General features: G+C 40.0%; 1 protein-coding gene across 1 annotated transcript in view; it reads right to left on the bottom strand.

The window, feature by feature from the left end:
• The window catches only part of LOC130706709 (ELKS/Rab6-interacting/CAST family member 1-like), a 124,554-nt gene extending 107,170 nt beyond the window's left edge, over positions 1-17,384 (bottom strand). Inside the window, 1 exon segment of the mRNA XM_057539413.1 lies at positions 16,801-17,384. Coding sequence (XP_057395396.1) covers positions 16,801-17,053 — 253 coding nt within the window. The 5' untranslated portion in view covers positions 17,054-17,384.
• Between the last annotated feature and the right edge of the window lie 301 nt (positions 17,385-17,685).

Here is a 17,685-nt window from a genome sequence, read left to right as displayed (position 1 = left end):
GTGCAGTCACTATGGAAAACAGTATGGCGGTGACTCAAAAAGTTACAACATAGAACTACCGAATGATCCAGCAATCCCACTTCTGGATACATATCCAAAGGAAATGAAATCAGTATCCCAAAGAGATATCTGCATTCCCATGTTCATTGCAGCATTATTGACAATAGCCAAGATAAGGAAACCTGTGTCCATCAATGAACGAAGAAAGAATATGTGGTATATATATTCAATGGAATATTATTTAGCTATAAAAAAACAAGGAAATCTTGTCATTTGTGACAACATGAATGAACTCGGAGGGCATTATGTTAAATGGAAAAAGTCAGACTGAGAAAGACAAATGCTACGTGGTATCACTTACATGTGCAATCTTAAAAAAAAAAAAAAAAAAAAAATTGAACTAATAGAAACAGAATAGAAGGGTCCTTGCCAGGGTCTGGGAGATGAGGGAAACAGGAAAACGTTGGTCAAACGTACAAACTTTCACTTTTAAGAAGAATATGAATAAGTTCTGAGGATCCAATGTACAACATGGTTACAGTAGTTAATAATACTGTCTTGTATACTTGAAATTTGCTGAAACAGACTTTAAGCATTCTCACCACCAAAAAAAACAAAAACAAACACAAAAACAAGGGTATGGGGGTAGAGGGGAACTATGTGAGGTGATGAAAATGTTAATTAACTTGATCAGGACCAGTATTTCCCAATGTCTAGGTGTATCAAATCAGTTTGTACACTTTAAATATATACAATTTTATTTGTCAATTATACCTCAAGAAAGCTGGGAAAATAAGAACTAATATTTAGTAAATGAAAAAAAGTTATGAGGTAGGTGTTTAGGAAATATTAATCAGGAAACACTGTACAGACAGGACTAGAGCAGACAGGTACTGCAAACAAGGAAGTAATCTCTCTCTTCTTCTATGGCAATAAACTAAGAGTACCCAAGCCTGACAGCAATTCATCAGCAATGTCCAAAAATTCAGTTTCCCAAGAGAAAGAACAAACGAATAGGAGAGAAGAGATGCTACGTATATCCTCAGCCCATAGCTTTATCTGTTTTCAGTCTACAAACCAGTTTCTTACAGTCCCCTGGGAATAGGAACATGAACCTGCAGGAGGATAATGGCTGCTTTAACATCTCTCTCTAAGCTCATCAACGATGTGCTAATAGTTCATACATTTAAGCCAGACACTCGTAACTCATTTTCAGTGGTGCAATTGTCTAATAAATTGTTGGAAACTTTAAAAAATCTTCAGTGTTCCATAGAAATGGAAGCCTTTTCACAATAATTGAAACCAGTAATGCAAAACAAATGTATTTCCTTGATAAATTTAGTTTTAAGTAACCTTTAATTTATATGCTAAATTTTTAAATTTAGTTCAAGTTTTGGCAGAGACATGTTTATTTTAATTGTTGGTCTTCAAAACTCTAGCTTAGGAATAAGCATCTGCTTCTTTTCAATTTTCCGCATAAACTGGGTAAATTTCTTCAAGTTGCAAATGAGGGGTGAACATACACTGTATTGCTTCTGGAAAGGTTACAAACTTGCAACACTTTTTGTGACTCCTTTATGAGAGATCTTACAGCATTACCCTTAAATCTTAACTAGGGTTCTTATCTGTACTTATATTTAAGCTGTTTTCAAAGAACGTAATACATTAGCATCTAGACCTTGTGCCCAAATATCCCTCTTTGGAGCACTTGTCGAATCTCTAATAAATTTTGAACTCCTCTCATTGCTTTATAGAGATTCACAAAACACATGGATCCTTTCTCTAAGATGAAAAACCTCCCAGAGGAAAAGCACAAACACAGCCTCAGCCCACCTATATTGGAGACCCTGTAAACAATCTGACAAATAATAACATACAGTGCGTATTTCTCCAGCTATAGCCTTTGGAGGAAATCAATAAAACTTTCAGAAAATTAAAGTTAGAGCTCTTGAAACACTGTAGGAGGTATATTCATCCTTTGCAAATAACTTAAGAAAACTGACTTCTGAGAGAATTCAATCCCTATTATAAAATACTCTTCCTTCACCAGTAATGGCAACACTGGTAAAGGCACTGCTAAGCATGGTTGCACCCATCTGAACCAAGCAGGCATAGAATCTAGGTAACAACGCCCACTGGCTATTAATATGATTGAAACTATCTGTGAATTGGGACTCAGTTGATATTAACATGTAAAACCCCTGAAAATCTACAAGAGCATTTTCTTCTGGGGTGTTTTATTTCGTCGGTTTCTTTTTCAGTCTACCTTTTAAGGTATTACCCAATCGCCATGTTATGTATGGTGTCTAGCCATGGTACTGATGTTCATGATTCCATGAAATGGCATCTTTGCTTTACAAAGTATCAGGGTTATAACAGAGAGAGTGGTGAAGGACTAAGAAACATACTTTAATAGAGCCAGTTAACTTGCTGGACACTAACATCCAGTCAGGAGCCTCAAGTAACATCTCTGCCCAAAAGTTTCAATTGCTAAATAGCAAGGGAATAATACCAAGGCCCAATCACAGAGTAGCAAATACCAGAGGCCTGGGAAAATCCCAAGAGAATAGCTTCAATGGCAGTGATTCTCAAATGTTCAAGGTACACAACAATCACCTGGTGAATGTGTAGAAACAGTTTCTGAGGCCGATCCTCTGAGATTTTAATTCAGCAGGTCAGGCGAGGTCCATGAATTTATAGTTCTAACACGGCTGGCGGAACCAGAGCTGCTGCTCTGAGGAACACACTTTGAGAACCACTGCCCCACCACTATTAAATCAGAGTCGGCAGTCTTCTAAAAGGCAAGGTGACTTGCATGTTCATTAAAGTTTGAGAATCACTGCTTTAGGAAATGAGGCAACAGGTTTGTTTGGTTTTTTCCTTCCTCCTGTGATATCAGGATAGGGAGATGGTGAAAAGAGATGTTTTCAAAAGAAAGCAAGTGCTTAAATCACACTCTTTGTCATGAAACAAACCTATCTGGCCACCTTGCTCACCTTCCCCAATGAAGCATCACTCACTCCTTCCTTTATCCACCTCTCCAACCTCACTGTACCTTGCCTAGGGCTCACGAGGAGACAGAGGTCCCATATGAACTTCAGATCTGCATGTTATAGATTTCCCGGGAAAATCTAGAATTCATATAATTGTTTTTCTAGTCCATAAAAATTACACTGGCATTAAACAAAGAATCAAGTTTGAATTACATACGTTTAGAAAACTTTTCATGTAAATAACTTCACAAGAAATTCACAGAAAAATATTTTTTTAGACTGATTGGCAACAGGGCCACGACAAGAGCAAGAAATGTCAACAGAAGGGCCTCCTGTGGTCACCCATGTCTCAGAGATGGAGGAAGGAAAGATGGCCTCTTGACTGATTTGCACTGTATGTAATTTTACATTACATGTAATTACGTGGACTAAACCAAGTGTAACACAGAAGACTAAACATGCTATCATTCCATGTGATGAGCCTCTACAAAGAGGAAAAAACAGAAGATGTGAAAAAAAACACTTTTTTTCTACTTTAATTTTGTACCTATATGAGATGATGAATGGTCACTAAACTTACTGTGATAATCATTTCATGATGTATGCAAGTCAAAGCACTACGCTATATACCTTAAACTTTTACAGTGCTGTATGTCAATTATATCTCAGTAAAACCGGAAGGAAAAAAAAAAAGTGGAAGATGTGAATATATCAAGCCTTGGCAATGGGAAAGGCCTAAGTCCACGTGACTAATCACACCTCCTTCTTGCTGATTCATGCTATTGTAGATTCAGCAGCTCCAGCAGCGAAACAGCTTATCTGTTAATAAGCTACAGAAAGAAGAGCCCCAAGTCCCATCACGCACTGCAGAAATGTGAGTTGAACTGGCAAACATCTCCCAATCCACCACAACAACCCCTTGCCTCGCTTACCTGAAACTTTCACACATACCACATCTCCCCAATTATTTCCATAATCAGTGAGCCTATTGCCGATCTAAAACCTGACACATACATGAGTAGATTCCAGGTCTGTTAAGTACCAGGAGCAAAGGAGGACACAGAAAAACACCGCATTTAGTCTCATTTTCTCTGAGAAATTCAGTGCACTGCAAGACAGCACTGGACTGACAACACGGAACCAAGGTTCTAACACCAGTTTTTCTACCAGATACCTTGAAGCAAGTCACTTGGCCTCTTTCATCTCATTTCTTTCGAAATTAGACTACATTATCATTCAGATACTTCCATATCTAGGAGTCTGTGATTATGCTGAGTATCCATGCTACTAGAAAGCCAAAGAAACAGCTACTCAGAAGCACATGGAAAATAACCATCTTGGATGAGACTTCAGAGCTGCAGTGGCACTAGCTCCACACAAGGCATCCTAATCCCAGGTCAGAACTCGGTACTGCAGGCTGCCCAGAAACTGGGGCATATAATAAGGTGATGGGGCATATTCATATGAGCATCCTTCCTAACTTATTCAACCAGAAGTCTTTCATGAATACCACCCAGATGCTGAACTTAGGATCGCCATCCTTAGGTATCAGGGATTAAAGTATGATCCAAAGAGTTCAAGTTGCCTCCAAAATGTCTGCAACTGCATGGAAGTTGAAGGCCTCACTCACCTCATTCCCACCACATCCTGCAAATCCTTTTCTTAGAAGGAAATCAGAAACTCCCTTTTTTGAAGACAGATGGGTAATTCATGTACAACCATCTATGAGACTGCCTGCATGGGGCCTCCTTGTTTGAAGACTACAGAGATTTTAAATTAAAAGAACCATCTATGTCAACTCTGCCTAGATGATGTGTTCAAAGGGAAGACTCAAAGCAGCAAACTAGAGGGAACTTTTCGTTTACTTATTTCTAAAAAGCCAAATAAAGCCTCTAGGAATGGTTATCTGTCATTTCCTTTCTCAGCACCCACTGTTCCTTCTTCTGGCTGCAGTCACAATTTTTATTTGCAAACCACGACTACCGCCCTCAGTGGACCCATGTCTTCTGTCCCAGGGTTCCTTTTCCTCTAAGAATTTTATGATCTGCATGAATCACTTTGCATAGATAACTAAAATTGATCATTAAAATCTGAAATTAAAAAAAAAAAAAAAAAAAAGAGCATGCAACACCCCGTTCTTATTTTGCTTCAAGGATACTCCTACTGAGCTCATGGAGCTGAAAGCTGCAAAAACTTGAAGGATCCTCCTCTCAGGTTGAAAGACTAGGACATGAAGTACCCAAGTATGCCACACAGAGTTCAAGAAAAGGAATACAGCCAGATCTTCCATCTAAGTATCAGGAAGAAATCGGAGGTAGGGAAAAGAATTGGGGTAGCTCAGCAGTAGCCTTTTTCTTAACGTCAGAAGCCTGATTTTTATTCCGAAACAAGACTATAAAACAACATTTCCCAGACATTCTCGCATGGAGGTGTAATCATGTGACTGTGTCTGGGCCAATGACCTGCAAGAACAAGTGTTATGCTGGCTTCCAAAAGGCTCTGGCAAAAGTCCAGCTTAATGAAATGAAAATGTCTGATTAGACCCTGACTTGTCCTGACAACTCTGGTCACAGGGAAAGCAGTCTTATTGACTCATCATGTCATTTCGCTCAACTATTAATGCAAGGAGTATCATGAGGAAGAAAGAACTGCTTGCAAATGGACAAAATAAGCAACAAATACCCCTGTCAACAGTATTAAATTATTTATCAATCACACACTACAGGTTATATCACAGTAGTTACAAGGATGGAGGCCACTGGGTCCTCACCAACAAAAAGACTGGTTCTTCCACTTTTAGGACAGTTATGTAGAGCAGGGGTCCCCAACCCCCCAGGAACCTGGCCGCACAGCAAGAGGTGAGTGGCGGGGAGCGAGCGAAGCTTCATCTGCCGCTTCCCATCACTCACATTACCACCTGAACCATACCCCCAACCCCCCGTCCGTGGAAAAACTGTCTTCCACGAAACTGGTCCCTGGTGCCAAAAAGGTTAGGGACCGCTGATCTAGAGGACTACAGCGCACTCAGCGTTTATCAGGAGTCTGTGCTTTCATAGAATCTACTCTTCAGTAAGTCTACGAATCTTTTATCCTTGGCCCTAAACGCCAAAATCAGGGTTGTACTTTATTATAATCAAGGTGTTCAGGAATTTCTGGTGAAAATGAAAGTTTATACTCATATTAAAAGTGAATAAATGTTTCTGAATCTACCTTTCATCTTTGGTTAATATGTTTCTTACTAAACAAGCCAAATTCATAAAGGAAAAGACAGGTTACCTCATAACACTTTCTTTTCAACTAAAGCAGTAAAGACCCACACTAACACCGCATTTTTTTACTTCCAAATTCTATACATCAGGCTTCTCACAGAAACTTTCACTTCAGCCAGTGGAATACCTTGCAGGAGGCAAGCACTCAAGAAATATTTGTTACGGTGACTTGAACATAGTAACACATTAGGTGAACATTATAGGAAGTTAGCCTAAGGGCTCTTCACTGAGAAGAAAACAGCTTTTTACCATGTTCTTTATTGCCAAGTGAAAGGATATACATATATAGCCTTGTTCGCTCAAAATGTACCCTCTCCACATCACTGACATCCTGTAAATGGCCATAAATCACAACTGGTCCCTGTCATGAGAAAAACTGTGTGTCAACTTGAGTGTGTCTGCCTTAAAAGACAGGTGCAAGGGTAAAATCAAACATATTTAAGTGCTTGGGAAAGAAACACTGCTCTACAGAAGCAAGGGACTATTAGGAATTATAATTAGGAATTATATATGGAATTATAGCAGGAATATTCCTATATATAGGAATTATAAACATATACACCTTTTATAGCAATAGACTCCAGACAGGAAATCAGGATGAGACTGGTCTATCCTGGCATTCATTTCATAGAGTTTAGTTTTGTCTGATGAATATTTAAACCCAAAGCACTGCAGTGGTAGTGCCAATATATGTCATATTTTCAGTTGCATCTCCTTTCTGGACTAGGAGCGCCCCTAACTACTCATAAGCCTTAAAATCCTAATTATTGGGTAGACCAGCGGCAGACTGGAGTGACACGAAATTAAGGTTGACTTTTAAGAAAATAGGCACATGTCTTGTACTGCTCTATTAGATACACTTTGGCATTTTGCAGAGCCCAAATGAATTACAGAAGAGACACAGGTACTGTTAATACATCACATGCCTTCTAAAAATCCTGGAAGACGTGGGGAGTCCCACATCATTTCTTTGGGACTAGAGACGTTGCCAAGGACTAAAATTGATGATGCATAGAAGGAGAACCCTCCAAAACTAACTCCTCTGCTTTGCTGACCCAAAGGAAGCCAAAGGAAAGAGACTCTCTCACTCCAAGTAACTCCCTAAACTAACAATGTTTAGAAAAAACAAGTATTTTCAAGATGGTTCAGAGTTGGAGGATAGCAGGCAGAGAGTAGAAACTGACTTGGATTTGATTATGGGGTCACGAGAAAGGATCAGAAATGTTCATTTTTAGTTGTTATTACTGAAGTTTTTATAAAATCCCAAGACATTCACTAGAACTTTACTAATTAAGACACGTAACCCACACACGACTAGACTACAAATACTTATAATACATGTTTTTGGTTTTTGGTTTTTGAGAAAGAAATCTCAACTACCAAAGGTTCACCAGCTGCAGGACTTCAAAGGCAGTAATAGGAGCAATGGTCTCCAATGACTCAATTTGGAAAGAAAAATCTCTCACACAACCCACCCATTAGACAAGATGACATATACATCTACTTCAGGACACCTTACGTTTTGGATGAATAGCCTTGAATTTACTTCACAGCCAATAGCTTGCCAGAGAAAACTTCGAGTTGGATCCTATTACTTAATACACTAAATCCACAGCTCAAAGTCCATCTCACTGGATAACTGAATAGAACTAGCGATGGGAATTAAAACTGAGGATGCCAGCAGCCCTGATTTCACTGTTATTATTTGTACTGTGTGAAATGATTTTCATATTGGCAAGTATGGGATCTCTGAAACTGTGCACTCTTCCTATCTACCATGGTACATAACGATTATTTGCCCATGCACGCTCTGAGGGGCAATGTGGTACAATGAAAGGAGCCCTGAGCTTGAGTCAAAACCAGTTCTAGTGCCAGCTCTGCCACTATCTGGCTGAAGACCTTGGACCACACTTTAGGTCCAAGTTTACTCATTAATTTATTTAATAACCATGATTTGATCACAGACCTAAAAGAACACAACATTGCTCAGCTGTAAAAGGGGGGAAACTAGACCTAGTTTATAGAACTGGTGTTAGATTTAAATGAGATAATGGGTGTACTTTGCATCCAAGACACATTGGTGCTAGTCTTCTTCTACCATACCACAACTATCAGGCACTGTGTTCAGTCTAAAACACCACTGCAGGGAGCACACTGGAAGCCCTCATCACGTTTGTCATCACTGGGTAAAGCCTCTTGCCTCTTAGTCAGTAAAATCCATGAAGGCCAGGATTTTCTTCTTTCTAATACACAGACACATCCTCTGAACCTGCATGTGCCTCAGCACATAGTAAGCACTTAATAAATAATTGTTGAATGAATAAATTCTCTTTTATTCCTTAAAATAACTCTGGATCAACTAATATTTTTACCATTTTACAGTGAGGAGGCTGAATAATGAGATAAACTGTCTATAAAATCAGGTGATAAGTCCCTTCCAATTCCACAATGCTATCTATAGTTTTTATATTTTCCAATAGTTCATCATTATATCATTCTTCCTAAATAATTGCTACTTACTCACATTTATTGGTTATTGCTTAAATAATAGCAAGAGTCTCCAACTATAAAATCTACTCCTATCTTTAAGGAAAATAAAATATTTGAACTATAAAAAAAATCATTTGTTTCTAAGAAAACTTTATTCTCACATCTACACACAAACTATCTAATGAGGTTATTCTTAAGAAACTCTTCCAAGTAATTTTCCCAACCTGAACTTCCATATCCTTTTCGCCAAATAAGAAGCGAAATAAACAATCAGTCAAGAGTGATATTAAAAACATGGGGGCATGGGGCTTCCCTGGTGCCGCAGTGGTTGAGAGTCTGCCTGCCGGTGCAGGGGACACGGGTTCGAGCCCTGGTCTGGGAGGATCCCACGTGCCGCGGAGCGACTAGGCCCGCCTGTGAGCCACAGTTGCTGAGCCTGCGCGTCTGGAGCCTGTGCTCCGCAACGGGAGAGGCCGCGTAGTGAGAGGCCCGCGCACTGCGATGAGGAGTGGCCCCCACTTGCCGCAACTAGAGAAAGCCCTCGCACAGTAAACGAAAACCCAACACAGCCATAAATAAATAAATAAATAATTCCCATTGGAAAAAAAAATTGTTTAAAAAAAAATAATAAATAAATAAAAAATAAAAACATGGGGGCAATCCTGTCCCTAAAACATTTCTTCACCAAAATTTGGATTCTTTCACTTTAAGAGCAGCAAGATCATCTTTTTTACTATCTTTCAGAAGATAACTGTAGCTTCCCTAGTCTGGGGCCCTAAATGAGAAAGACCTCGGTTAGATGCAGCCAATGTCACAGGGTCTCGTGGCTCTGAATCAGTATTTCCACACACTCCCAATCATAAATGCCCCAGAGACCTCCTATCCCCAAAACGGACACTGCTGTATCTCAAGTTCAGGTTTACAGAATGATGGCCTCCTCCAAGGCCTTCCTTAGAAAACGTATTCCCAAATTTGCCATCTCACCTCACGCTTCCTTCTCCAAAAGCAGCCTACTCTTTACCACTTATAAGTCTTCTCCTCTAGAGGGCTGAATGTATATTGGGGCACTCAGCAGATATTACACTCTACTCCATCAAAAGGATCTCATAAATTTGTTTTCATTTAGTAATTAACATTCCTCTAGACTCGCAGAAGTGCTGAGGGCAAAGTCATAACGCTTTTAATGGCAAAATCAAAATGGAAGCCCAGGTCAGACTTCACATCTAATGCTGTTGCTGGCAGACCCAGTGATTTTGAGACCGAGCAAGATGATTTTATCGTTAAGGCGTCACCACTGCTGTGCAGGGAATTTCTCTTTCATTACACCTCAGCTCCGTCCCACCTCAAAACGCTGGGTAGAGTTCTAACGTGCTCTGAAACCACAGCAACTTATGACAGAGCAGCCATCATGATGACCTGTAAGTCATCAAGATACATATCAACCACTGGCTATGTTATTAATACCTGAAGTATCAAATTTGCTAAGGAAGCAAAAAGGAGCTTCATTCTTCCTCAAGGGGAATCAGAAACCAGTATGTTCAAGAGAGGATTTCCATAGGAAAACCGCCCCTGCCTCAGACAGCACCTACCATCAACATGTTTATGGGCAAACACAGTATCAGAAAAACATGCTGTGAGTCTTAGAAACAGCATATGCCTCATTTCATAGGGGCTGCTATGGTGCTAGGCATTGTTTTTTGTTTTTGGGGTTTTTTTTTTTTACTGCATTTCAGAGAAATAACCGTAAAATGAAGGTCTATAACCAGCAGATAACACAATAAACAACAGCATCAACTTCTGCACCCTTTTTGTGAATGGTTTCCCTATGCTTTAATTGAAAAGGTAAGTTTTAATATGCTTTGTGTTTTCTCTCAAAATAGTTTGGGACCAATTCTATTCTAAGACTTCTGTATTTACCATCTCCATCCAAGGTCCAAAGATTACAGAATTTACAAATGAAGGACACCCCCCTACACACACACACACACACACACACACACACACACACGTCAGTAATAGAGGAGCTATGACAACAAAATTCCTGAATGACAGAAAGAAACACAGAGGACAGTGGCTTGAAACAGCAATGGTGGTCACCACAAGCTTTGTCCTAGAGTTCAGCTCAGGTCTTTCTGAAAGCCTGGACCAAAAATTCACAAAAACAAGAAGCAGTAACACAGTTCACATAACTTTCCTGAGCTTAAATATATAATAGAGCTGGGTAACTGTCCAACCTAGGTTGTATCTTCAGGGAATCTCAAACTCTCATAAAAAACCAAGGTTTCTGGCTCAAGAAAAGGCTTAAAGTTAGAGATGAGCATTGTTAAATCACTGGTTCCTATTCACATTTCAACCCTTGAAATAACGTTTCACTACTTGTCTCAGTCACCAGCGACTCTAGTCTGTCTTGAGAAAGCTCACACGCCTCCCTGGACTCAGCCATCTCCTTCTCACCGACAGGTCAGGTCCAATGCAACCAAAGCTTAATTCACTTTAAAAGATATGTGAACTATTATTCAAGGACAGTAGCTGTCTGTTCACAGAAGCTTCATCCACATCAAGGCAGCTGAGTTTGTGAGCTTGATTTTTGTATTCTTCTTTCATTCTGTCAAAATTCAAGCTTACAGATATTTCTACTTTCAGTCTATTCTTTAATAAATGTCCCGCTCAGTGGAAGACAGGACTCAGAGTTTCAATGACATAACTGTATATTTTCCCAAGAAAATTGTTTATGTACCTTTCCATAAATGTTTTAACTTTTTCACCTAGAATATAAAATCCTTGAAGAAAATGTCTGTCTTCTATAGTTTAGCAAGATACATGCTCAACACAATTTCCAAATCACCTTTAGTACCAATTTTAACCATGAAGAACACTGAAAATTCTACTGTAAATTATCAAATATATGGAAGCAAATATATAAATGAAATTCTTCTGTCATTTAGTACCAAGAAGAGAGATACAAATATAGGATAATTTCTCAAATGAGTTTCAACTACTTAATGTGCTACTTTAAAGCATATTCACAAACAATAGAAATAATCAATCTGAAGAACTGGATTCATCTCTATACACAAGGGACATTTTTATACAGTTGCTCGAAGAATTAGCCACACAAGCACAATAGGTACCATAAAGATTAAAAGAAAGTAACTGCATTAAAAATACTTCAGTTTATTAAAAGGAACGGTTCCTATTTTATATGTATACACATCTATTTTTATAGAAAAGAACACATCTATTTTTATTCTAATTTCCATGACTCACTCCCCACCCATTCACCGAGGAGATAGATAACAGTTGATCCTATTTTTCACCTTTTAATTTATTCTACCTGGAGAAATAAAATTCATCACTGTCCCATGTTATTTTCCCTCCCCTTTGGACATTTATCCACTAAATAAACATCTACTACCCACTGCTGTTAAGCAGTGTGCTGGGTCCTGGGGCTCCATCCCAGTCTCCTCCGCTGGTTTCCCCTATTTGCCCCAATTTCTAAGCGCTGAAGTGTCCCAGGACTCAGCCCTGTCTCATCCTCAAGTCAGTCTACACATGCTCACTTGGTGGTCTCAGCTAGTCTCCTGGTCTAACTAGCATCTATCCTATGCTGACCACCCCCATGTTTATGTATACTGCAGACCTCTTTCCTGGGCTCCAGTTTCACATATGGACTCACCAACTCATCCTCTGCCAATAGATGTTTTACAGATCTCGAACGTTTAACAGGCCCACCTAACTCCAGATCTTCTCCACCAAACCTCCTTTCAAAGGATGAAGTTGATGACAACTTCGTCCTTCTAGTTAGTTAGGCTGAAATCCTTGAAATCATCCTGACACCTCTTTCTGTCATACCCCACATCCAAGCTATCAACAAACCTCTCTTGGAAGGCTGGCCAAGGAGACACTTTGACGTAAGCTTCTGCCCAATCCTGACGCCTCTGCCTCCCTCCCACTATGTTGTTCCCAAGGGCACATGCTTACAAGTATTCTACACACTAAACCCTGTCTGAGTCTACTTCCCAAATGATCCAAATGCTTCAAGTCTTCACTACAAACATCCATTACAATATTGTGCATACAACAGCTTATCCCTACTAGAAATAAAACAAAGGATGATTTTAGCTGATCTATGTGTAGAATCATATAGTTATAGATTCAGAGATTAAGGATATTTCTTGTCTTCTTTACAAGGACACTGAATGCCTCATGCTGCCTTACTACTCTTTTTGTTTATCCTTCATGCAGCAATGAAAGGCTTTAAATAAATCTTATCCATTCAAGTCCAACTGGTATTTTTTCTTTCTCTTCCCTGAGGAGCATCTTTTTTCTATACTACCACTTCTCTATTACTTCAGTTATTCACTGCCTTTAGTTGTTTATCTTATTTTTTTCAGAAATATTCCTTCATAACAAGGAGGTGCTAAAAACCTCATTTCACAAGTAGGTATGAAAAAGAAATATCTTGAACACCTTTCCTAAAAAGAAATCTAAAGGTAGGTAATTTAGTACATAAGCCTTTAGGAAAGCATTAGAAGAAAGTAAGACAAGGTCAAATATTAACAATTTACTGAACATAAATTCTCATTACACAAAAAAGTATCTCTCCTTATAACTTCAAAATATTAATAGGGCAACACAGCAAAATATCAAGTGTCAGATGCAGCTAGACTACAAAATGTTATGTTTTTATTTTAGAAGTATGTTTTTTATTATTGCTGAAACGAGAATTTTAGAAAAAAAACTACCATCAGTTTCTTAACATGTAATTTATTTGTAAAAGTCAACCAAAACAATCTGAATTCAATCATCAGCTCAGGAAGCAGATTCCATGACATTTTTTTTCCCCTAAATGCTAAACGACACAGGCAGCGATAAAATATGCAGAGAAAGAACCATGTCACAGAAGATGTGACAATTTTGATAAATGACGATAAACTGTGATGTAGAACAGCCGTTTGTAAGCTGCTGTTTTCAAAAACATGTATTTTAATGATGATTTTTGCCAAATATCATTTTAGAGAGATATTCTGTAATAAAACCATTGACAAACAAAATTGGTACCTTATTATAAATTAGAACAGAAATGTATTTAAGTTTTTCAGCAAACTTGTAATTTTGCTTTGAATGAGAATGCATTTTAGATCCAGTCAGTTCCTTACAATGTTAAACACAGTCATCATCTGACCCAGAAATCCCACTCCGAGCTATAAAACAGAAATTAAAACATACTTTCACACAGACCCTTGTACATGAATGTTCACACATGCAACATTATTCATAAAAGACAAGAAGTGCAAACAACCCAAATGTCCATCAAGTGACATATCATATCAATAGAACAGAATATTATTCAGCAATAAGAAGGAATAAAGTACTGATACATGCTACAATACGGATGAACCTTGAAAATATTATATTAAGGAAGCCAGTCACAAGAGGCTACATATCATCATGTTTATATGAAATATAAATTCTATTTATATGAAATGCCCAGAATAGGCAAATCCCTAGAAATAAGATGTAGATAAGTGGTTGCCTAGGGTTGAGAGTGTAGAGGGAATGGAGAATAATTGCTAATGGATATAGGGTTGCTTTCTGGGGTAATGAAATGTTCTAGAATTGTGCACCGTGATGGCTGCACAACTCTCTGGCTATACACAACCTCTGAATTGTACACTTTAAGTGGGTGAACTGTATGTGAACTACATCGCAAAAAAGCTATTTAAAATGCCAGTTAAAAAGGCCAGTCATGGGCTTTCCTGGTGGCGCAGTGCTATAGAATCCACTTGCCAATGCAGGGGACACGGGTTCGAGCCCTGGTCCAGGAAGATCTCACGTGCTGCGGAGCAACTAAGCCCACGAGCCACAACTACTGAGCCCAAGTGCCACAACTACTGAAGCCCGCGCGCCTAGAGCCCACGCACCGCAAGGAAGAGTAGTCCCCGCTCGACGCAATTAGAGAAAGCCCACACACAGCAACAAAGACCCAACGCAGCCAAAAATAAATAAATAAATCAATTTACTTTTTAACAAAAGGGCCGGTCATGTTGTAGCTGTTTATAACTTGTATAGACTTTTCAAAGTCTAAATCCCTAATTATTAAAATATGTTTCTTACTGTCCACAAACCTCATTTCCTTACATAAAACCATCTGCCTATTCCACTATAAATACTACACGTAGTGAAAGAAAGTGCTTCTAAAATTAAATCATGTTTTCAAAACAGATTTCTCCTTAATATATTTAATTTTAATGATTCGCATGTGAATTATCCACACTTTCCATTAACTATGGTTAAATTTTCAATCTCAGATAAGTATCCCCCAATACAAAAGCACATTAACAGGCCATTCCTCTCCCAACACAAGCTGTGTGGACTAAATTTTTAACGTATTAGCTTGAATTTTAAAAAGCAAAATTAAGGAGGCAGATCTGTAAGAAAAGCAAGCACATGAAGTCTCAGAAGTTTAGAATGGAAAATATTTTCAAGATTGATCCTCTTCAGGACTACCGAAACTTTAATATCTAAGAACTAACCCCAGGAATTTTGTGATATTCTCATATCACCTTACTTTTTAAATTTTTATTGGAGTATAGTTGATTTACAATGCTGTGTTACTTTCTGCTATACATACCTTACTATTTTGCCTTAGTATTTATATTTACATTAAGTTGATTCCTTTCCTTTCTTTTCTTTTTAACTTAGCAATGTATGACACAACATCAGTGAACTTATGGGTTTGGTAAGCTATCTGTACTAGTCGAACAAACATTACAATAAATAAAATTTTAAATGGTGATGTGTCTATCACTTAAAAACATCTTGCACATGATCAGTACTACATCTACCACACTATGGGAAACACTGATCTAGTTTTATCTTTTATTTTTATGGGTGAGAAAGTTGAACTTCCTGGTGACTCTCAAAAGTCTGTGCACATCAGAACCTCCTGGAGGGTTTGTGTTAAAATAGAGAGTGCTGGGCTCTTCCCCAAGAGCGTAGGTCTGGGGGAAGGTCTGAGAATTTACGTTTCTAACAAATATCTAAGTGGTACTAATGCTGCTGGCCCAGGGACCGCCCTTCAAAAACCACTGACCAAAACCTACTAACCCCAAATTAGTCAGACCAGAATTTAAACTAGAACCCAATCTTCTCTTAGATGCTCTTATAATTATATGCTCTAGCACACATGTTTAATGTTGCTGAATTTTATTCACCTTTCACTTAATTTTACTCTTTTCAATAAAGGTGATTATTAAATGCTAAAGATCAGGTTTATACATTTTTAAGACTTCAGAGTTGTTATAAAATAGTGATTAATAAAAATTTAAGGAAAAGAACATTACAATCACCTTTGAGGACCCTGAATCCCTTTTCTTGGTCACATACCCTCCGTTAGTCCTTTGAGATAAACATTATCTTCAAGTTTGTGTCTTATCATTCACTTGCTTTTCTTGTTAATTTTCTCATAGCTGTATCTCTAAATAACATATTGTTTAGGTTGTATGTTCTGAGCTTTATACTATATCTTTTTATGCTATTTGCTTTTTTATTCAATATGATGTTTTTGAGATGTAGCCCTCGGTTTTTATCAGTAATTCATTGCTTTCATGGCGGGACACTATTTCATCTACAAGAAAACAGCACTAAAATTGTTGACTTTTTTTTTCATTTTGAAAAAATCAGAGGTAAAAAAAAAGTTGCAAAAATAGTACAGAGAAGTCCTATGTATGCTTCATCCAGTTTCCTCCAATGGTTACATCTTACCTAACTATATTACAGTATCAAAACCAGCAAACTGGTTTTGGGACAATGCTTGTGTATAGTTTCATGCCATTTTATTATATATGCAACTCTCAATTTTTAAGTTCTTTTTTTTTTTTTTTTTCTCGCGGGCCGCACAGGCCGCGAGACCAAGGGCCGCGGGGACCGGGCCGGCGCGCCGCCCCCGCCCCGCCTCAGGCCGCCCGCGCTTGGGCCACCGCCCGGCGACGCGAGGCCAGTCCCACCCCGCCCCCACCCCCGCCTCCGGCCCGGGGGTCGCTCACCTTCCGCGTTGCCCCAGACCACCATGCCCGGGCACAGCCGCCGCCTCCGGCCTCGCTGGCCCCGCCGCCGCCGCCGCCACACGGTGCCCTCGCCTGGGGCGGGGAGAAGGGCCGGGAAAAGAATCGCACCGCCGCGCCGCGGTCCACGCTCGCCCCACGCTCCCAGCGGCCAACCTGAGCGCGCCCAATGGCTGCTCTGTCCCGCCCCCTCCGACGGGCGCGCGCGCCGCGGCTCCGCCCCGCCCCTCCCCATGCGGCGGCCGGCGCGCTCCCAGGCTCCTCCCCGCCCTTCCCGACCCGCGGCGGTTCCGGCCCCGGCTCGCACTCCGCCCCGCGCTGCGCAAGCGCCCGCCTCGCGCCTAGCCTCGGGCGACCCTGAACCACCTGCGCGGCGCCCCTCCCAGGCCCGCCCGCGGAGGTCAGCCCCTCCGCTGCACGTGACCGTCTTGCTCGTGGGGGCGGAGAGGAGCGCGGCGCCTGCCCGCCTTCCGCATCCCGAGACCTGCGCGCCTCCCGCTGGGGTTGATGCGCTGTTCTCCTCTCTGCGAGTCCCCGCCCCGCGCTGCACTCCCCAGTCCGGGAGGACACTAGTTCAGGGACTGACCATGCTTAATCAAGATCATTCTATTGATATTAATGAATATCTGAGTTACTTCCTTTATTCCCCCCCCCCCGCCAATTAAAGACAATGCTCCTACCTATTAGAAAAATGAAAATCCAAACACTGACAGCCCCAAATACTTGCAAGAATGTGAAGTAATAGGAATGCTCATTCATTGCTGGTGGGAATGCAAAATAGTACAGCCATTCTGGAAGAGAGTTTGGCAGTGTCTTACAAAACTAAACATACTCTTACTATACGATCCAGCAATCGGACTCCTTGGT

Source organism: Balaenoptera acutorostrata, unplaced genomic scaffold, assembly GCF_949987535.1.
Source record: "Balaenoptera acutorostrata unplaced genomic scaffold, mBalAcu1.1 scaffold_748, whole genome shotgun sequence".
Classification (NCBI taxonomy): Eukaryota; Metazoa; Chordata; class Mammalia; order Artiodactyla; family Balaenopteridae; genus Balaenoptera; species Balaenoptera acutorostrata.
The sequence above is the reverse complement of the archived record's forward strand: the minus strand, read 5'-3'. Positions and strand labels throughout refer to the sequence as shown.